At 43.4% G+C, this 16,915-nt stretch overlaps 2 protein-coding genes across 2 annotated transcripts; one reads left to right on the forward strand and one right to left on the reverse strand.

The window, feature by feature from the left end:
• Positions 1-1,525: 1,525 nt before the first annotated feature.
• LOC108251270 (dynein light chain Tctex-type 1-like) lies at positions 1,526-4,319 on the forward strand. Its single transcript, XM_017441511.3, has 5 exons — positions 1,526-1,750; positions 1,939-1,980; positions 2,763-2,886; positions 3,485-3,562; positions 4,010-4,319. Exons 1-5 carry the CDS (start codon positions 1,724-1,726, stop codon positions 4,081-4,083), a joined length of 345 nt encoding a protein of 114 aa, XP_017297000.1. The 5' UTR covers positions 1,526-1,723; the 3' UTR covers positions 4,084-4,319.
• A 99-nt stretch (positions 4,320-4,418) lies between these two features.
• On the reverse strand, positions 4,419-13,965 carry LOC108251269 (cytochrome b-245 heavy chain). The gene is made up of 13 exons (XM_017441510.3): positions 13,840-13,965; positions 12,658-12,750; positions 11,643-11,753; positions 11,484-11,568; positions 11,228-11,376; positions 9,479-9,660; positions 9,260-9,392; positions 8,955-9,047; positions 8,632-8,885; positions 7,127-7,289; positions 6,905-7,051; positions 6,048-6,172; positions 4,419-5,976 (listed from the first exon to the last, which is right to left on the reverse strand). The coding sequence occupies exons 1-13, from the start codon at positions 13,882-13,884 to the stop codon at positions 5,859-5,861; spliced, it is 1,698 nt and encodes a 565-aa protein (XP_017296999.1). The 5' UTR covers positions 13,885-13,965; the 3' UTR covers positions 4,419-5,858.
• Between the last annotated feature and the right edge of the window lie 2,950 nt (positions 13,966-16,915).

The raw sequence follows: 16,915 nt of genomic DNA on the forward strand, positions 1-16,915 counted from the left end.
GACCTGCAGCCCACTGTAGGAACCACAGGGCCCCACTCCAGGGCCTGCAGCCCACTGTAGGAACCACAGGGTCCCACTCCAAGACCTGCAGCCCACTGTAGGAACCACTGGGCCCCACTCCGGGGCCTGCAGCCCACTGTAGGAACCATGGGGCCCCGCTCTGGGGCCTGCGGCCCGATGTAGGAACCACAGGGCCCCTATCCGGGACGTGCAGTCTGCTGTAGGAACCACAGGGTCCCACTCCGGAGCCTGCAGTCTGCTGTAGGAACCACAGGGTCCCACTCCGGGGCCTGCAGTCTGCTGTAGGAACCACTGGGCCCCATTCCGGGACCTGCAGGCTGCTGTAGGAACCACAGGGCCCTCTCTGGGGCCTGCAGGCTGCTGTAGGAACCACAGGGCCCCATTCCGGGACCTGCAGGCTGCTGTAGGAACCACAGGGCCCCTCTCCAAAACCTGCAGCCCGCTGTAGGAACCATGGGGCCCCTCTCCATAACCTGCAGCCCGCTGTAGGAACCATGGGGCCCCTCTCCATAACCTGCAGCCCGCTGTAGGAACCACGGGGCCCCGCTCTGGGGCCTGCGGCCCGATGTAGGAACCACAGGGCTCCGCTCCGGGGCCTGCAGCTTGCTGTAGGAACCACAGGGCTCCGCTCCGGGGCCTGCAGCCCACTGTAGGAACCACAGGGCCCCACTCCAGGATATCAGTGGATATCAGTAAAATTATAAAATACACAGGAAAACCTTCACAGGGACGAAAAGGTTGAGTTTACTTTTTAAAAGGAAAAAAAAACAATTAGGGTCTATTTTTTTAAAAACTACATTTATTAAATGAACTAATTGAGAGAAATGTTCCTACAGACTTAAAAAGACCTAAAGTTTTAAATGTATTTCATTTTATTCAAAACAAGCAGGGATTTTCTTTCAGTTCTGGTTTAAAACTGGTTAAATTCATCAGTTCAAACCTTTAATGACCAGAAAATCCTTTAAAGCGTTTCTCTTGCTTGACCTTTCACCTGGAAGTGACCCAGCAGGGCAGCTTCAGCAGTTTTCTGAGCCGTGTTTGTTTTAAAGTGCGATGATGGATTTCTGATTATTTATTGTGACTCGGTCCTGAAGCACATTTTGCACAAAGTTTTATTTTCTGACACATTAATCTTATTGAACTCTCGTTTTTATATCCTTTGTATTGTTTTAATAACAGTAAAGAGTTTTATACGAAACTGGATAAGAGTTAATATTTGTATACGTTCATCCTATTTTCCTGCTGTTTCAGTCGTTAACTCAGGTTAACTGACTTTCTAGAAGGAGATGATAAGAGAGGAATAAATAATCTGAATAATTAAGCAGCAACACAACAATCCTGCAAAACATTTTATTTAAGCAGAAAAAAACAGGTTGGTCAATAAATTATAAACAACATGCCACAAATAAATAATACAAAGTGTTTAAAATTCTTCAAAATATGAAGGAAATCAAACTTTAATAACTACTTTAAACTGTAACTGTGTTTGGTGTAATTCATCTGTTCTACCAGCAGGGGGCAGCATCACGCCGTTCCTCTGGTTTCTCTCTCGGTCTTGTTGTCTCTGTTGACAGCTAACAGGAAGTCCCGACCAGCCTCTGTTGTTGTTGTTTTTTTCCTCTCCACAAACCGGTTCAATATTAATATTTTTGTCCGTGAAAGAAGAGAGGAAGCGGCTCGAACCGGAGACAAGAAGGCCGAGATGGAGGAGTTTCAGAACGGAAACGAGGTTTGTTTCGTAGTGGCTGAAAGGAGCTGGAAGCTAACCGGCTAAAGCTAACACAGCCGCTCCCAACAGGGATGATTTCATTCCAGCGCTTTAAAATAATGACTTTAATCATTTATATAGTCTCAGACTTATTATAAAAGCGTTTATTTTGTTAAAAAGTGTTTTTTATTGTTGTGTTTTTCTCTCAGAGCTCATTCAACTCAGAGGAAGCTGATAACATCGTGAAAGAGGTACTTTAAACTTTTATTTACCTCCTGTTTTGTTCATAAAAGCTCTAAATTCAACAATAATTCACAGTTTGATTAAAAATAATTAAAACTACTGATGATTGTAGCTTTGACACTTTAAATCCTTTCAATGAAACCAAATAAAGTGTTTTTCTGTTTTTATTCCACCTTTTAATGAACCCAAACTAGCTTCTGTTTTTGCAGTTTAATGACAGATATCATGTTGGAATGATTATATTTCTTCCTTTAAAAAAGATCAAACTGAAAGCAGTGTCTTTATCCAACCTAAAGTTAAAATCTGCTCCAGATTGAGGCAGAGCTGTGCTAAAATATATTTATTTCATTTGAACAGTGTGTTATTAATAAAATAAGTAAATCAAAGGGAACTAAAAACCTAAAACATTCTTCATCAAATCAAAAATGTGCTTCTGGTTTTAATAAATGATCTTTATCTTATCTTTTCTTGTATTAATGGATTTATTGAAGTTGTAAAAGTTGAATTTTCCTTGTTTCAGTCAGCAGGAGGAGGAAAATCTGCAGCTTTTGTCTCTTAGTTTGATGTTTGATATAATTTTAGATGTTAAATTTAGTTTTACTGACATTTGATCAGAGAAGGATCCAGTTTAAACCCAGTTTCAGTCACTTCTGTGAAAGTTTTTAGCCAGTATTTGAGCTAAAAGCAGCTTCCTGCTGAATACTGGAGTTACTGTTTCTAACCCTCCTGGTAACAGAACCGGTGACTCCCTCGTGACTAAGTTCTGGTCCAATGTGTGTGTTTGTGTCAGTGTATCGAGAGCGTGGTGGGGAAGGACGACTACAGTCAGAACCAGGTGAACAAATGGACCTCGGGCATCGTGGAGCGCTGCATCTCTCAGCTCATCAAACTGGGGAAACCCTTCAAATACATCGGTACCTGTTCCCCTTCGGTTCTGACTCCACTCAGCTCAGTTAAGCAGGAAATAAACAGTTTGTTGAGATGTTTTTATCTCTGAGAAGGTCTGACACAATCCTGAGTCCGAAGAAAACAAATGTAAATAAAAACAGAAAGCAATGATTTATAAATCTCAAAAACTTCAACTTTATCCAAGTGGAACCCAGTGAACACATCAGATGGATCTGGGAGAAACTGGGTCTGAAAAAAGAGCTCAGAACAGTTCTCCTCTCTGGTCCAGAGGAGACACATCTGTTCACATCTGGCTTCTTCTTTGCCTGATAGAGCTTTATGTTGATATTATGGGCTGTAGATGGTGGAGATTCAGTATTCAGTTCTCTGTTGAGGAGCTTTATTCTGAACTTGTTCCTGTCAGCCTGGTGAACCTCTGCCCATCTTCAGCCTCTAAAAGCTCTTTTTATCCTCAGTCCTCTGACTGAGCTGCTGAGAATTAACCTCACCTCGTCTGGTTTCTGTTTTTATTTAACTTTGTTTTCCTGAAGAATAAAGTGGATGTTTTTATGAAGCCTTCGTCTGAGGAGGTGTTGGAGGTTAACTGAGAGCTCCTGTCTGCAGTGACGTGTGCCGTGATGCAGAAAACAGGAGCTGGTCTCCACACGGCCAACTCCTGCTACTGGGACACTGCCATGGACGGTGAGTCCCCGACACGTCCCCGACACGTCCCCGAAGACGTCCCCCTGCTGGATGATCGCTCATTTAGCTTCATGTTCAAAAAGATCTGCCTTCTTATGATGCTTTTAGCTACTGGTCGCTTACTTTTAGCTGTTAGCTTTTTGACTTTTGCTGGTTTTAGCTTCAAGCTAGCCTTTTTAAAATTCATTCATTTTACCATTATTTAGTTAAAAATAAAAACTTTGAATAATTTTATTAATAAGAGCAGAAAGTTTAGCTGATTTAAAGGAGAAGGTTTTTGTGATTTTCTGATTTACTCCTACAAAATAAAACACCTTATATCTGAAATAATTATTTTATAAATTAACTTGCTAATGAGAGGAGAGGGTCCGTATGAATTCTTTATATTTCCTGTAAAGTTTTGTTGTTTCTTAAGGTTTTAATCTTTATTCTCTTTTAATTTGACAGGAAGCTGCACGGTGAGGTGGGAGAGCCGGACCATGTACTGTGTGGTCAGCGTGTTTGCTGTTTCCATCGCATAGACGCCACACACACACCCTGACAGCAGGCTGCAGTCTCTGCTCTGAGCAGCAGGGGGCGACGGAGCCCCTCAGAGTCCAACCAGCAGCGGTTGTTGTTCTGCAGAGCTTCATTATCTAATATTCGTGTGGTCGCGTGACTTCAGCTCCAGGTCTGATCATTGGAACGAGTCGAACGTGTTTGTATCGCATCAGAGACGTTTTCTATCAGAGCCACAAATAAACACGCCTGAACCAAACAAACTTTGTCTTTATTTGTTCATTCCTCTCTCAGCTGCTTTTATTTAATCACTTTAGATCATTTTAGGTGAAAGATTCCACAAAAAAAGTCAAATGAGTGAAATGTTTATAAACAGCAGTTTTTATTAAAGCGTTTGCAGCTCAGAGGTTTAAAAACTGTTTCTGTGTTCAGTTTCATTCCTGCAGATAAACATCTGTAGAAAACATTTCTGTGAATCATTCTTTTATTTATCAGACAGAAAAAAGATGAATCACCAAACTTCATAACACTTTTTTTATCCCACAAACTGAGGCTCTGCAGAGTTTTTATTAAAACGCTTCTTTATTTAAAAGCAGTGGAAATATTTCCTCTGAAGCGTCTCGAATGGAAAAAGAAACAAAGTTTGAATTTTCATCATGAGACACAAACAGGAACAAATCAGGTTTTCTGCTGCAGGAACGTTTAACGAGTAAACATGTTGTCCTGAAAGCCTCTCAAACTCCAGTTTTACTCCCTGATGAGAAAAACTACATCATAAAAAGCTGCTGCACACAAACAGTGAAGCACGGAGGTGGAACTGTCATGATGTGGCAGCTTTTTGTAAATTAAATGTTAGAAAGGAGATAAACTGCAGAGGAAAATAAGAGTTAACAGTTATCTTCTATATTTTCTACTTTCCAGCCGTGTTTGTTTATTTCAGATTTAATCTTTTCTTTCTGTATTTATTGAACACTGATTACAGAATTTACTTTATTATTCATCTCAGAAATGTTCAGGTTCCTTCAGAGACAGAAGAAATGTCCTTCGCCTGATGCTTTTATTGATCACAGAAAAACATCATTCTGTTGATCAGAATGATGCTGGTTTAAAAACACCATCAACAAAAACAGGAAATTAGTTTGTTCACGAGTGTAAAAAGATCAAATAAAAACAGCTTCTCGAGGAAACATGGAATCATTTTCAATAAACATGAAATAAAACTCTTTTTCTGGGACATTTAGTTTAATTTAAATGTCAATAAAAGCAGAGAAACCAGAGCTGAAATCAGCTGAAATCAGCTGAAGAAGCTGAAACTGAGCTGGTAAAGTTCAAAGAACAGCAGCTAAAAGCAGGGACAGACAAGCTGAAACTTAAAACATAACATTTGCTAAAAGCTAAAAGTTTCTAAATGCTAACCAGAGCAGCAAAAGGCTAATTAAAGCTAAAAGAAGCTAATGGCTAAAAGTAGCAAAACTTTTTTGTTTTGTTTAGTTTTTATTCTAATTAAACAAAGAAGATCTGTATTTTTCTGACTTTATCCTTTTTAAACTTTTAACTTTTTCCCCAGGTTTGTCCTTCTGAACACATCAGCCAAAACCTTTTTTATTGATCAGGGAGGAAGTCTGCTGTTTCTGCAGCAGGCTGAGAAAAAGAGGAGAAGTTTTGAAAGGACAGAGAGAAGAAGTGCAGAGGAACAGAGGAACAGAGGAACAGAGCGGTTATTTCTCAGAAAGATGTTGGCCAAACGTCTGTGGTCGATGTGAGGAGAAGCTCTGCGGTGAGGAGCCATGAAGAAACCTCAGAAGTTCTCCTTGTTGAAGATGAACTTGACGTCGGCCTCGGAGTGAGACAAACACTGTTTCTCCAGAGACTTCCCGAGCTGCGGGGGTCCACACAGGAACACCCCCACTTTGCTCCTGCAGACAGAAACGGTCAAAGTTAGGAAAGAAAACCTGTTTCCTGTTGGCGGCTCTGGACCGGAGCTCACCCCGGGTGCTTGGAGGCGATGCTGGTGAACTCGTTGTCCCAGTTGGGTTTCCCGTAAAGAGTCTTCTGTTTGAGTCCGGTGATGGGGTCGTTCTCCGCCTCGTGGTGGACGCGGAAATGAGCCGCCTGATGGAGGAAGGAACAGAGAAGATGCTTTAAAGATGTCCGACACACACGGTGACGGTCTCCTCAGGCTATCGGACGTCCTGGCTGCTGGTCAGGACAGTCCTGAGACATGAGGACGACTCACAGATGAACTACATCACCTACAGGAGCTCTGTCTGAAAACAGGAAGTCAGGTTCTGATTTAAAGGATCAGGTAACACATGACGAAGTTAAACACCAGCAGCCAATCAGAGGCAGAGCTGGGTGATTGGCGGGAGTCTGATCAGAGGTTACAGGCTGAACGGAGAACAGGAAACAGGAAATCTGATGCTGATTTAAGTCTTGGCTGAACAAGATGTGGACGTTCAACACAAGAGTGGAGCAACACATCTGGGGAATTCACCTCTGCAAGAAGCCCCGCCCCTTTTTGGGGTAAACAACCCCTCTATTTTGACTGGCAGTGACTGGAAATCCTGAAGTTTGGATCAGAATACAGCTTTCCTCTGAAGTTTTAGGCTCTAAATATTTTAGCCTGTTGGAACAAACTTTAAGAAGTCTACATGAATTTATGAGTACTTGTACCATATTTGGTATCAAAAAGTACTCAAATATAAGTACTGGTCCTCGATGTGAAGGAATGTGGTGCAGGTGCAAAGACAGATTTCCTCCTTCATAGGGAGGTTCTTGTTCAGTGTGACTCCGTGTCCTCGTGCACGCAGCAGGTCATAATGTTTTGGCTCTTTGGGCCCGTACCTCGGTCTCCTTCCAGCGGGTCAGGTAGATGTTGTAGCTGAGGAAGTCGGCCATGTCTCTGTCGGCCATCTGTCGCTCCAGAGACTGCAGCAGGTCGGCGAACCACTCGAAGGCCTGAGTCTCCGGACACAACCAGTAGAAGTAGATCTGCAGCAGAACCACGTCATCAGAACAGAACCGTCTGGGTTCTTTGGGCTCTTTGATGGAAGCAGAGCAGCTCACCTTCTTGGTGAAAACCTCCTGGTTGTTCTGGATGTGTTTGTACCAAACGGACTTCAGGATGGAGGCGAAGGGGGTCACTCCGATCCCGGCTCCCACCAGCATGACCACCTCGTAGCGAAACACGTCCTCGCTGGCGGTACCAAACGGGCCGTCGATGGCCACCCTGAGAGCAAACGGTGGAACAAGAACCGGTGTGACCAGCTTACAGGTGGACTTTATGACAGAAATACAGGATTTTATATGCAGGATGGACAGTAGCTCCTGCAGCCGTTTGGCTCTGTCAGGACATTCCAGCTCGAACCTTTGGGTTTGTAATTTTCATTTCAAATTGTTCTCTGCAGAACCTTAAAGAACTTTGGGCTCTCTGAGCTCCTCTTCAGGATACTTGCTTCAGCTTTGGCTTTCAGCTACTGTATTAGCTTTTAGCTACTGTTTGGCTAGTTTTAGCTTTTAGCTACTCATTTTCTTCTTTTTTTATTTAAATATGCTCATAAAAATGATCTGGTTTTGCTAGTTTGAACTTTTAGTTATGGTTTTACTCATTTTAGCTATTAGCCTAATATTTTAGCTTTCAGTTATTTTTTGATAGTCTTGGATTTTATCTGCTGTTTTGATCCTTTCAGCTTTAGCTACTGCCGTCTTAGGCTTATTGTTACATTTTGTCTTGTTACTGTTTTGGTATTTTAGCTTTAATTTCTTTTTTGAATATTTTAGCTTTCAGCTACTGTATTGATGTTTAGCTTTTAGCTATTGTTTTACTAATTTTAGCTTTCAGCTGCTGTTCTAATGGTTTAACCTTTTGATTGAATCGTTTTTAACTTAATAAATGTCAGTGAAGTCATTCAGCAGAAAATGAAGAAACATAAAAAGACTTCAGTTAATCAGTTTGTTTTCAGTTTAGTTTAGTTTTTCTAAAAACGAGTTTATTCTGTTAGTTTTGGTGCCTGTCTCTTTAAGACACGCCCCCTTGCAAACCTTTAATCTAATTGGTCGACTTTTGGAAGCCTGCTATTGGTCAGCAGCTGTAACTGTGTTTAAAGCTGATGTTTCTATAAAAGAATTAATATCAGTTTAATTATTTAAAATCAGGGAAGAAGAAAAAGTTTAAATGAACCTAAACGTGACTTTTTTCAGGATTTAAACTCGAGGTCACGTTCAACCTATCGGCTTCAGTTCTTCAGTTAGTCAGTCTAAAAAAAGGGAAAATGAGAGTTTTGTGTCTCACTGAAAGTGTTTGTTCTCATCTTTAAACGCTGCGTGAAGGTTCAGTCCTTCTTTGTCTGCCTCGAGGAGAAGAGAAGAAAGCTCCAATCTGCTCAGCAGGACCACTGTCTCAGACATATAACTGTTTGATTTCAGTGGTTTCTGCTCATTTCAGAGCTGAGCGAGCGACAATAAGCCCCCCGCAGCTCTGAATGTTCCCTCTTCTGTCAGCTTCTCCACAGAGAAGCTGATCAGTGGGACCAAAATGACACATTGTTCCCTCTTTTTAACCACCAGCGTACTTGGGCAGCTTCCAGGCCTCCTGCTGTTCGGGTTTATCTCCCCCGCAGGCTTCGTACAGCGCCTGGGTCCAGTCCCCAACGATTCGGATGTGGGCGGTGAAGTAGTCTTCCTCGGGGGCCGAGGTCAGGGTGAAGGGGTGCCACTCCAGCCTGGACACGGACGGACACTGGATGAAGACGTACTGTCCCACCTCCATACGGAAGCCTTTCTTCTTCATCTGCAGCTCCAGAGTCTTGGAGGGGTGCATGACCACCTGTGGACCGGGTCAGAGTAAAGTCAGCCGGGAGGAAGGGAGCAGCAGAGACTTTAAAGTTCAACTCACCTTGGTGATGACGACCTTCTGATGGGAGCGGTAGATCCGAACAAGCCTCTCACACACGTAGAGGATCATCGGACCCACAACCCACTTCCAGGTCTGCAGAGCCGGAGAAGACGGAAACGGGAGAAATGAGCTTTTTCTGCTAACACAGTGTGAAATGTATGGAACCAGCTAAAACTGGGCTCTTAAAGAAGCAGAAGACGAGCTAAAAGCAGCTAAAGGAGACAGTGGGGATCTGAGGAACAATGACACCAGGTGTGGAAGCTGCTGGGATAAACACATGATGGAGGTGGAGCGGTGACGCTTACTCCTGGTGGGTTTCCGGCGAACTCCGGCACGGCGCAGTCAGACTCGTTCTTCCCCCAGTCATCAAACCTGTTGGCACAGCGATCCGGTCTGTTTGTCCGGAGGCTGCCAGGAGTCTGTCCCCGAACGATGCGCCTGCAGACACGGAGCCAACAGACGAGAACGGCGTGACGACCAGACAAACGGTTGGCTCGGATAGATACAACTGTGAGGAGATTCACCCGTAACCGTGGAACACCAGGCCGATGAAGAAGATGACGAAGAGGTGATGGGTGTACCAGAACACCTCGAAGTACGACCTGCGGATGACCTCCATGGAGGAGGTGATGATGAGGATGAGGGCCAGGGTGATGGCCACGCCCGTCAGGCCGGCGATGGTGGTGAACATGACGATGGTGGGGCTCTGCACCAGGACATGTTTCTATCAGTTCACTGCACCACACAAACCACGTACCAAACTGAGCGGCTCGGCTCCCACATGTATGCTTCGGTTGTTAGTGGCATTTGGCGTTACCATGGCGACATAAATCTAAAAAAACCAATGCTTAAAAAACCTCATAGAAACCTGAGGTTTGTGACTCAGTCCCAGAAAGTCAGTAAAATAACCTCCTGCCCCCACATCTTTATAATTCATACACAAATTACACATCTACTAATCATAGTGGGCGGAGCCTCTGACAGTCACCATGGTAACCAAGTACCTTAGATCAAACTTCAGGCTTTTTTTGGTCTCATATTTGATCATGTTTCAGCCTATAAACACTCCCACGAGGATGAACGTCTATAACGGATTCATCCTGGTTAAAGATGGCTGCCGCGGCTAAATGCATGAAAACTGAGGCACCTTTAAAGTGCTCTCAGTTTCTGTTTTCAGACAGCCGGTCAACGGTCATCTGCTCGCTCCTCCTGTGCTTCTTCTTTACCCGGGTCATGACTGTTGATCAACTTCCCTCTTTCACCAAACACCTGTTTCGTCATCGCGTAGTTCCCGTCATCGCTGGGACTGAGGCAAACACTTCTCGTTGACTTTGCGTTCTGTCATTTTGAAAACTGAAGTCTGGATGTTAGAAGTCAGACTTCAGCTTCAGGAAAGGCCTGACGGGGTGCTTTAAAAGCATTTAGGATGGAGATTTATCTTCATTTTAACTCCAATAAAGACAAAAGAAGTCTAGAAAGGCTGTTTGACAGGAAGGTCATGTGATTAAAGAGCAGCTGAGGCCAGCTAAAAAACTAACTGTAGCAAAAATGCTAAGCATAAAGCAACAGAAGACCTTAATGACCCTCAGGTGGGAGGAGAGGGAGTGATTAACGTGAGTTCAGCTTTTAAAAACATGGCGACTTGCTGCCGTTTTAAAGTTTATAACTCCACACTCTTCAGTCAGAGGTGAGAAAGTAAAAAAACAAAAACAGAAGTTCAGTCGCCTTCAAAGGAAACTTTCCTGATTCCTGAAGCAAAGCTGGTCATTCTGTAAATCAGCTCCAAGGGGCTGATGTTTATCTCCTGTCAGCTGAATCTCACAGTTTTTAAATCTTAACTTCATGTCTGGGAGCAGGAGTAACAGACGGTGATGATAAAAACACGCTCATCTGTAATCCCTGTGCTTTTGAAGAACAACATGAGGAAGATAAAGCGGAAGTTTTAAACACACCTAAAGAGGAACTTCAGATTTCTTCACAGCTCTTTCTGGATTTAGAAACAAACAGTTGGGATTTCACAAAGTTTAGCAGAATTAACCACACTCTAAAAACTGCTGGGTTAAAAACAACCCAGTTAATAATTCAGCTCTGGGTCAACCAACTAACCAACCCTGATTAGTTGAACTCAGAGAGTTTTAGACACATTAAAGTAGTATTTTACCAGCTGTTCCCTGATTGTAGCGTTAGCATCTGCTTTGGTAATTGCAGCTAAAGTTTAGCTGCGTTTAGCTTCAGTTTAGCTTTGGGCTGCGAGTGATGATGTAAGTGTTCACCGTCTCGTTGCTCCTGATGGGGTTCAGGAAGGAGGCGTTGTCTCCGGTGCCGATTTCCGACAGGATGAAAGGCAGGTAGCTGCTGTTACGCTTCAGCTGAGCGTCCATGAAGAACTCAAAGTTGAACAGGTGGGCGACGATGTGCACGGCTGCAGAAACAAGACGGGAGGCCTTCAGCTTTAACTGAAATGCTTTCATTTCGTCACATTGCTGAAGCTTATAAACAGATTGGTTGTATTTGTGTTGTTTTTCCCACCTGTGTGGAAGGCGATCATGTAAGCCACCAGTTTATGGAAGGTGAGGTTTCGATCCAGCTGACGAGCTGCTGTCCGGCTGCAGTACTGAAGGTGAAAGGTCAGTGAGTGAACCCATCTGAGCCCAAACATGAGGCTGAACCACAGCTGAAGGTCCTCACCTGGATGGAGCCTCGGAGGAGGGACAGCAGGTTCCTGCAGACCGGCAGCAGGATCAACATGCAGTTAAAGTTGAGGCACGCGGCAGGAGCTCGGGCCCAGGACAGGGCTTGCTGCGGTCCGAAACACAAACAGGACAGGCTTCTTATCATGGACAGGTGTTTACACAAGGAGGCAAAGAGGAAACAGCTGGAACTCTGTCATCATTAGGCTTTTACAAAGTATGAAATCAGACATAAACCAGAGAATCTACATTTTGTGCTAGATGCTGAGGGACAGAGAGCTAAAAGAAACAGCTAAAAGGAGCACAAAACGAGCTCAAAGCAGAAAAAAGCAGCAAAAACTAAAACTAGCTAAATGTTATCTAAAAGTTAACAGCTGCAAAACATTAGCTAAATGCTAAAAATGGTAAAAGCAAAATAGCAAAACATTAAGTGAAGGTTTTGGAGTCAGGTCTGTCATTTCTTCCCATGAAGCTGTGGCGGGCGATATGCATGCCTTCAAGGAATGATAGGCTGATCTATGAGTGAAAACCATCAGCAGTGTTTCACTTCTGCTGACATGAAACCAGCTGGTCCTGAATCAGTGAAGCCTAAACGTCTCCTGTTTGTTCTGTGAGGAACTGAAGATGTCTGACAGGTCAGGTTAATAAAAGTCAGCAGCTCCAGGTAAGAAAATAAAGTAGTATCTCTAATAAAACTGCAGAAACATAAAGTCCACCTGTGTGACCCTTAAAGTTCCCTCCTGTTTTCACTCAACAATAACTTTTTATTTAGCGTGCTGCCAAGGAACGACCTGGTTTAACTGCAACAAAAACATTATTTCCTGTTTTTAATCAAACCTCAGTCTGTCTCTTTGCTCCATGGCTCCTAAGTTTGATCTCCAGATGTATGTTTAATAAAAGAGGAAGAAGAAGAAGCTGCTCGCAGGTTGACAAGCTTCCGACAGCTGCTGCGTTTAGAGGAAATGAAAGGTCCTGCTGCTTGACTCGTTTCCCTCTGATGAAGCTGGACTCACCCCCAGCAGCACCCGGGTGTAGAACCAGCGCTCCACCAGGAAGGCCATGTAGAAATGGACAAACAGGAAGGCGTTGATTCCCAACCAGACCAGCTGAAAAAAGAAAAGGAGAAGTAAGTCTAATTTGGTTTTACAACCAGATTATTGGTGCAAATATCAGTTAAATATATTCATCACAGTTATAACCTAACTCTGACTAAGTTGTGTAAAATGTAAATAAAATCAGAATGCAATGATTTACAAACCTCATAAACTCATATTTTATTCACACTGGAACATAATAAACATTAAATGTTGAGACCAAGAACTTTTTCCAGTTTATGGGGGGAAAACAAGGTAATTTTTAAATTTGATGGCAGCAACAAATCTGTTAAAAGTTGTTCCAGGAGCAACAAAACATCTGGAGGAACATTTATAACTAATGTCGGAGGAGAGGAGATAAGACGAGCTTTAAGAGGCTGAATCTGTCAGAAGGAAAGATGGGCAGAGGGCAGAGCTCTCAGAGGTCAAAGGTCAAGGCTGGTTCTGGTTCTGTTCTGCTCAGGAACACTGTCTGTCCACAGATGCTGCTTAAAGCTCTATCAGGCAGAGAAGAAGCCAGATGTGAACAGATGTGTCTCCTCTGGACCAAAGAGGAGAACTGTTCTGAGGTCAGACTGCCTCTCTGATGGTATGGGGGTGCATTAGTGGCTCAGGTTTTAGAACAACATCTGCTCCCATCCAGGACTCCTCAGGTGAACCCCTGCTTCTTCACCTGTTGTCAGTTAACCTGATTAGTTACTAATTTCTCCTCCAGCTGTTTCTGATTTGTATCTTTACTTTGTCCCACAGTGAATAAAATATGAGTTTATGGGATAAAAATAAAAACGCCTCAGATAGTCCCAGATGTTTGTTTTATTTATAATATAGAATAAAGTTTTATTGTGGCTGTGGTTTGGTTTACTTTGAGCTGAAGCTGAGTAAAACCACAAAGGGAAGATGTTTCTCTTTTAGAGAGGCTGAAATGAACGAGCAAATCATAAAGCACCAAAAAGAGAAACTTCTAAGCCTTGATCTTCCACTTTTAATTATTAGATTTTATGAACCCTAAGTGATCAGATACAAATATCCTTAATTCTCCCGATTGAACTTTTGGAAGTCCTGCTGAAACTCGTCAGTGCAGCCGAGGGTGAATCTACTCACGATAACAAAGATGGAGAGTCCCTCGTTGGCGGCAAAGTTCCCCATGATGAGACGGGTTCCTGCAGAGGACAGGAGGTTAATGTGAAGAGACAGAAGGAGGAGAATGACGAGCGCTTCAGCCTCGTCTGGTTTTATACTCACCGTTCAGACGGAAAGAGGAAGTGCTTCTTGTTTTTTCCTTTTAGAGTGAAGCCTGATGGTTTTACATAAAAGATTCAATGAGTCGTAGAGAAAAAGAGCTGCAGTGACATTTATTCAGAACAAAGAAAAGTTTTCCTTTCATGAGAAATCCCAGAGTGGATTCTGAGCAGCAATCTGCTGAAGGAGGGGAAAGTGAGTTAACGAAGGGTTCGACTTCGACGTTAGTTCAGATATTTAAAGAAGGAGCAGAAGGATGGAAAAAGGGAGAAAATGTTTATTTTCTTTATTTACAACCAGTTGAAACAACATTGGCTGATCATGTTTGTTGAAGCTAACAGGTTTACAGCAGGAAGACGTATAAATGTTTTTAAAGTTGCCCATAAAAGAGCTCAGAACGTCAACTTGTCATAAAAACTAAATTAAAGCTCTTTGTTGATTTTAATGTCTGGATTACTGAGCATCAAAACGTTTCCTGAAAGCATCAGTGAAAACATCAGGAAGTTATTAAAAACTAATAAAAACTGTTGAATTTATCTGAGTTTAGTGTAAAAAGTCCCCGTTCAGGGTTTTATAATCAGGAAGAAATGTGCATTCTGATGAAGAATCATGGAGTTTGGTGTGAATCCACCTGCTGTCTGCCAACACTCTGATGTCCTACACTCCTGAGAGCTGTTGAAAGCAGCAGCTCCTCTCCAGACCAGGTGACGGTGTAAGAGGAACTGGAGCCTCGATGGCGGCACAGGAAGTGGTCCTGCAGTGAAACACAAGTTGCTCCACACTTCCTGTTTCAGCCCGACGGCAGAAAGGGAAACACGTTGACTGAAAAGGTTTTAGTTTAAAGATGATGGCTGCTGGAGGAGAGCTGCAGTCCTCAGTTTGGGAGAGGAAGGAGGGATTCTCCTCCAGGACACCACAGAGTTCTGTTCTGAAGATGTTTGTTTTAACAGTTCCGACCTGGAGACTGAGGAGTTCCAAGCTTTAAACTGCAGGTCCGGCTCCCTCCCCTCCCGCCGGAGGGTCATCAGGCTCTTTGATTGGCTCTCAGAGATGTTTGGGTGTGAATCAGAGTAAAATGACTGAATAATACTGAGCATGTGAGCCAAGGACCCTCAGGAGGGAGGGGAGGGAGACTGATCTGCATGTGAGTTTAGGGAGCATGTCCCACTCCCCTGATGGGAAGTGAAACACGTTTAACAGAACCAGAACAGAGGTCCAGCTGTCTTGATTTGGAACCTTCAGGACTGAGGATCTGCTCCGGCTCGTTTCCAGATCAGAACCTGCGATCCCTGCTTCCCCCTCAGCACCAACCGCTGGGTGGATCAGGGTTCAGAGCCGGGTCAGGCGGGCTCGTTCTGTCTGCAGTTTACATGTTCTCCCCGTGTTTGGGAGGCTGTTCATGCTGCCTCCAGGCCTCCTGTGCTGCTCGGGTTAAATAAAGAGCTGAATCTTTAATCTCTCTAAGCTCTCTGCTCACATAAAGAAGATTTTCAAGGACAACAACCCGTTACACATAAAACAACCTCATCAAATTCTCAGAAAGCTTTAAAGCAGAAAAATGAGGCTTCAAGAAGCTCTGCAGCACAAAAGTCCAACTTTCCCTGAGGATTACTGCTGATTGTCGGAGGGGTTTAACTCAAACCTCAAAGTTCTGCAGGAAACGAGAACGAGGATAAACCCAGGATTTACACTGCTTTGTTCCCTGGTGCTTGTTCTACAGAAACCTCAGATTTATCCCCCCAAAAAAAGACCTCGACAAGGTTAACTGCTGCCGTTCAGAACCAGGTTTTCATTCGAGACGACCAGAACCTCTCAGCTTCCACCACGAAAACTTTACCCCATTATCTGTCATTTAGACTAACTTACAGCATTTTATTGGCAAAGGTTCATTAGCTGTGACAGCCATCTTGAATCAGTTAACCCCAAAATAATTTGTATTTTGTTTACACTGAGTGCAGACCCTCATTTCAGAACTACACATCAACACATCTGGAAACTACTGGAAGAAACTCCATCATCTGATTTAGTTCAGGATAAACTTTTTAGGTTTGATTTCATAGTTTGAACAAAAAGCTTTAATAAAAAAACTTAAATAAATCCTGAAACTGCAGATTTGTTTTTATAATAAAGTCATTAATTTGATCACATCTTGATTATTTTTACATCCACAGTAAACATTGTGCTGTTGTTGTTTTGGGTGTTTTTGTGGGGAAGAAGTTAAATAATCTGTGTTTTTGCCTCTGGTGTATTTTTTATCATTTATTAAATTAAAGCAGCTGCAGAGAAACATCATCTGATCGATGCTCTGAAGGACCAAAGGATGGGGAGAAAATGTTTTATTCAGACCGAAGTTTAATGGCAGAGCGACACACACAGGATGTGACAGAATGAGTCCAACACACACACACACACACTCCCGCTGTGAGCTGAAACATGCAGCAGGACTCGTCTGACATTTTCCTGTAGATCTAATTATAAACTCGTCAGTCTGTCAGGAACAGGATGTGGACGTTTGATCCATGTCCTCTCACCCTCCATGTTACAACTTCAGTCCATGAAGGAATGCTTGTCACCCGCCGCCGTTCATGCAGATTTAATCCAACCCTGAAAACAACACTGTAATTCTGCTGATGTTCTCTGTGTCGCTGTGATGGACTGCTGGCCTGTCCAGGTTTAACCCCGCCCCTCACACGGCGACCTCTGGAGACAGGAGAGACGCAGGTAAAGTCTGCCGAACGATTTGTTGCTTTTAGCAGCAAAACTCAGCACAATCACCGAAATATTTTATTTCATAAGTTTAATGTCCTCAATTAATGTTATCCATCCATCCATCCATCCATCCATCCTTCCATCCATCCTTCCACCCGCCCGTCCGTCCGTCCGTCCGTCCGTCCATCCATCCATCCATCCATCCATCCATCCATCCATCCATCCATCC

Source organism: Kryptolebias marmoratus, linkage group LG23, assembly GCF_001649575.2.
Source record: "Kryptolebias marmoratus isolate JLee-2015 linkage group LG23, ASM164957v2, whole genome shotgun sequence".
Classification (NCBI taxonomy): domain Eukaryota; kingdom Metazoa; phylum Chordata; class Actinopteri; order Cyprinodontiformes; family Rivulidae; genus Kryptolebias; species Kryptolebias marmoratus.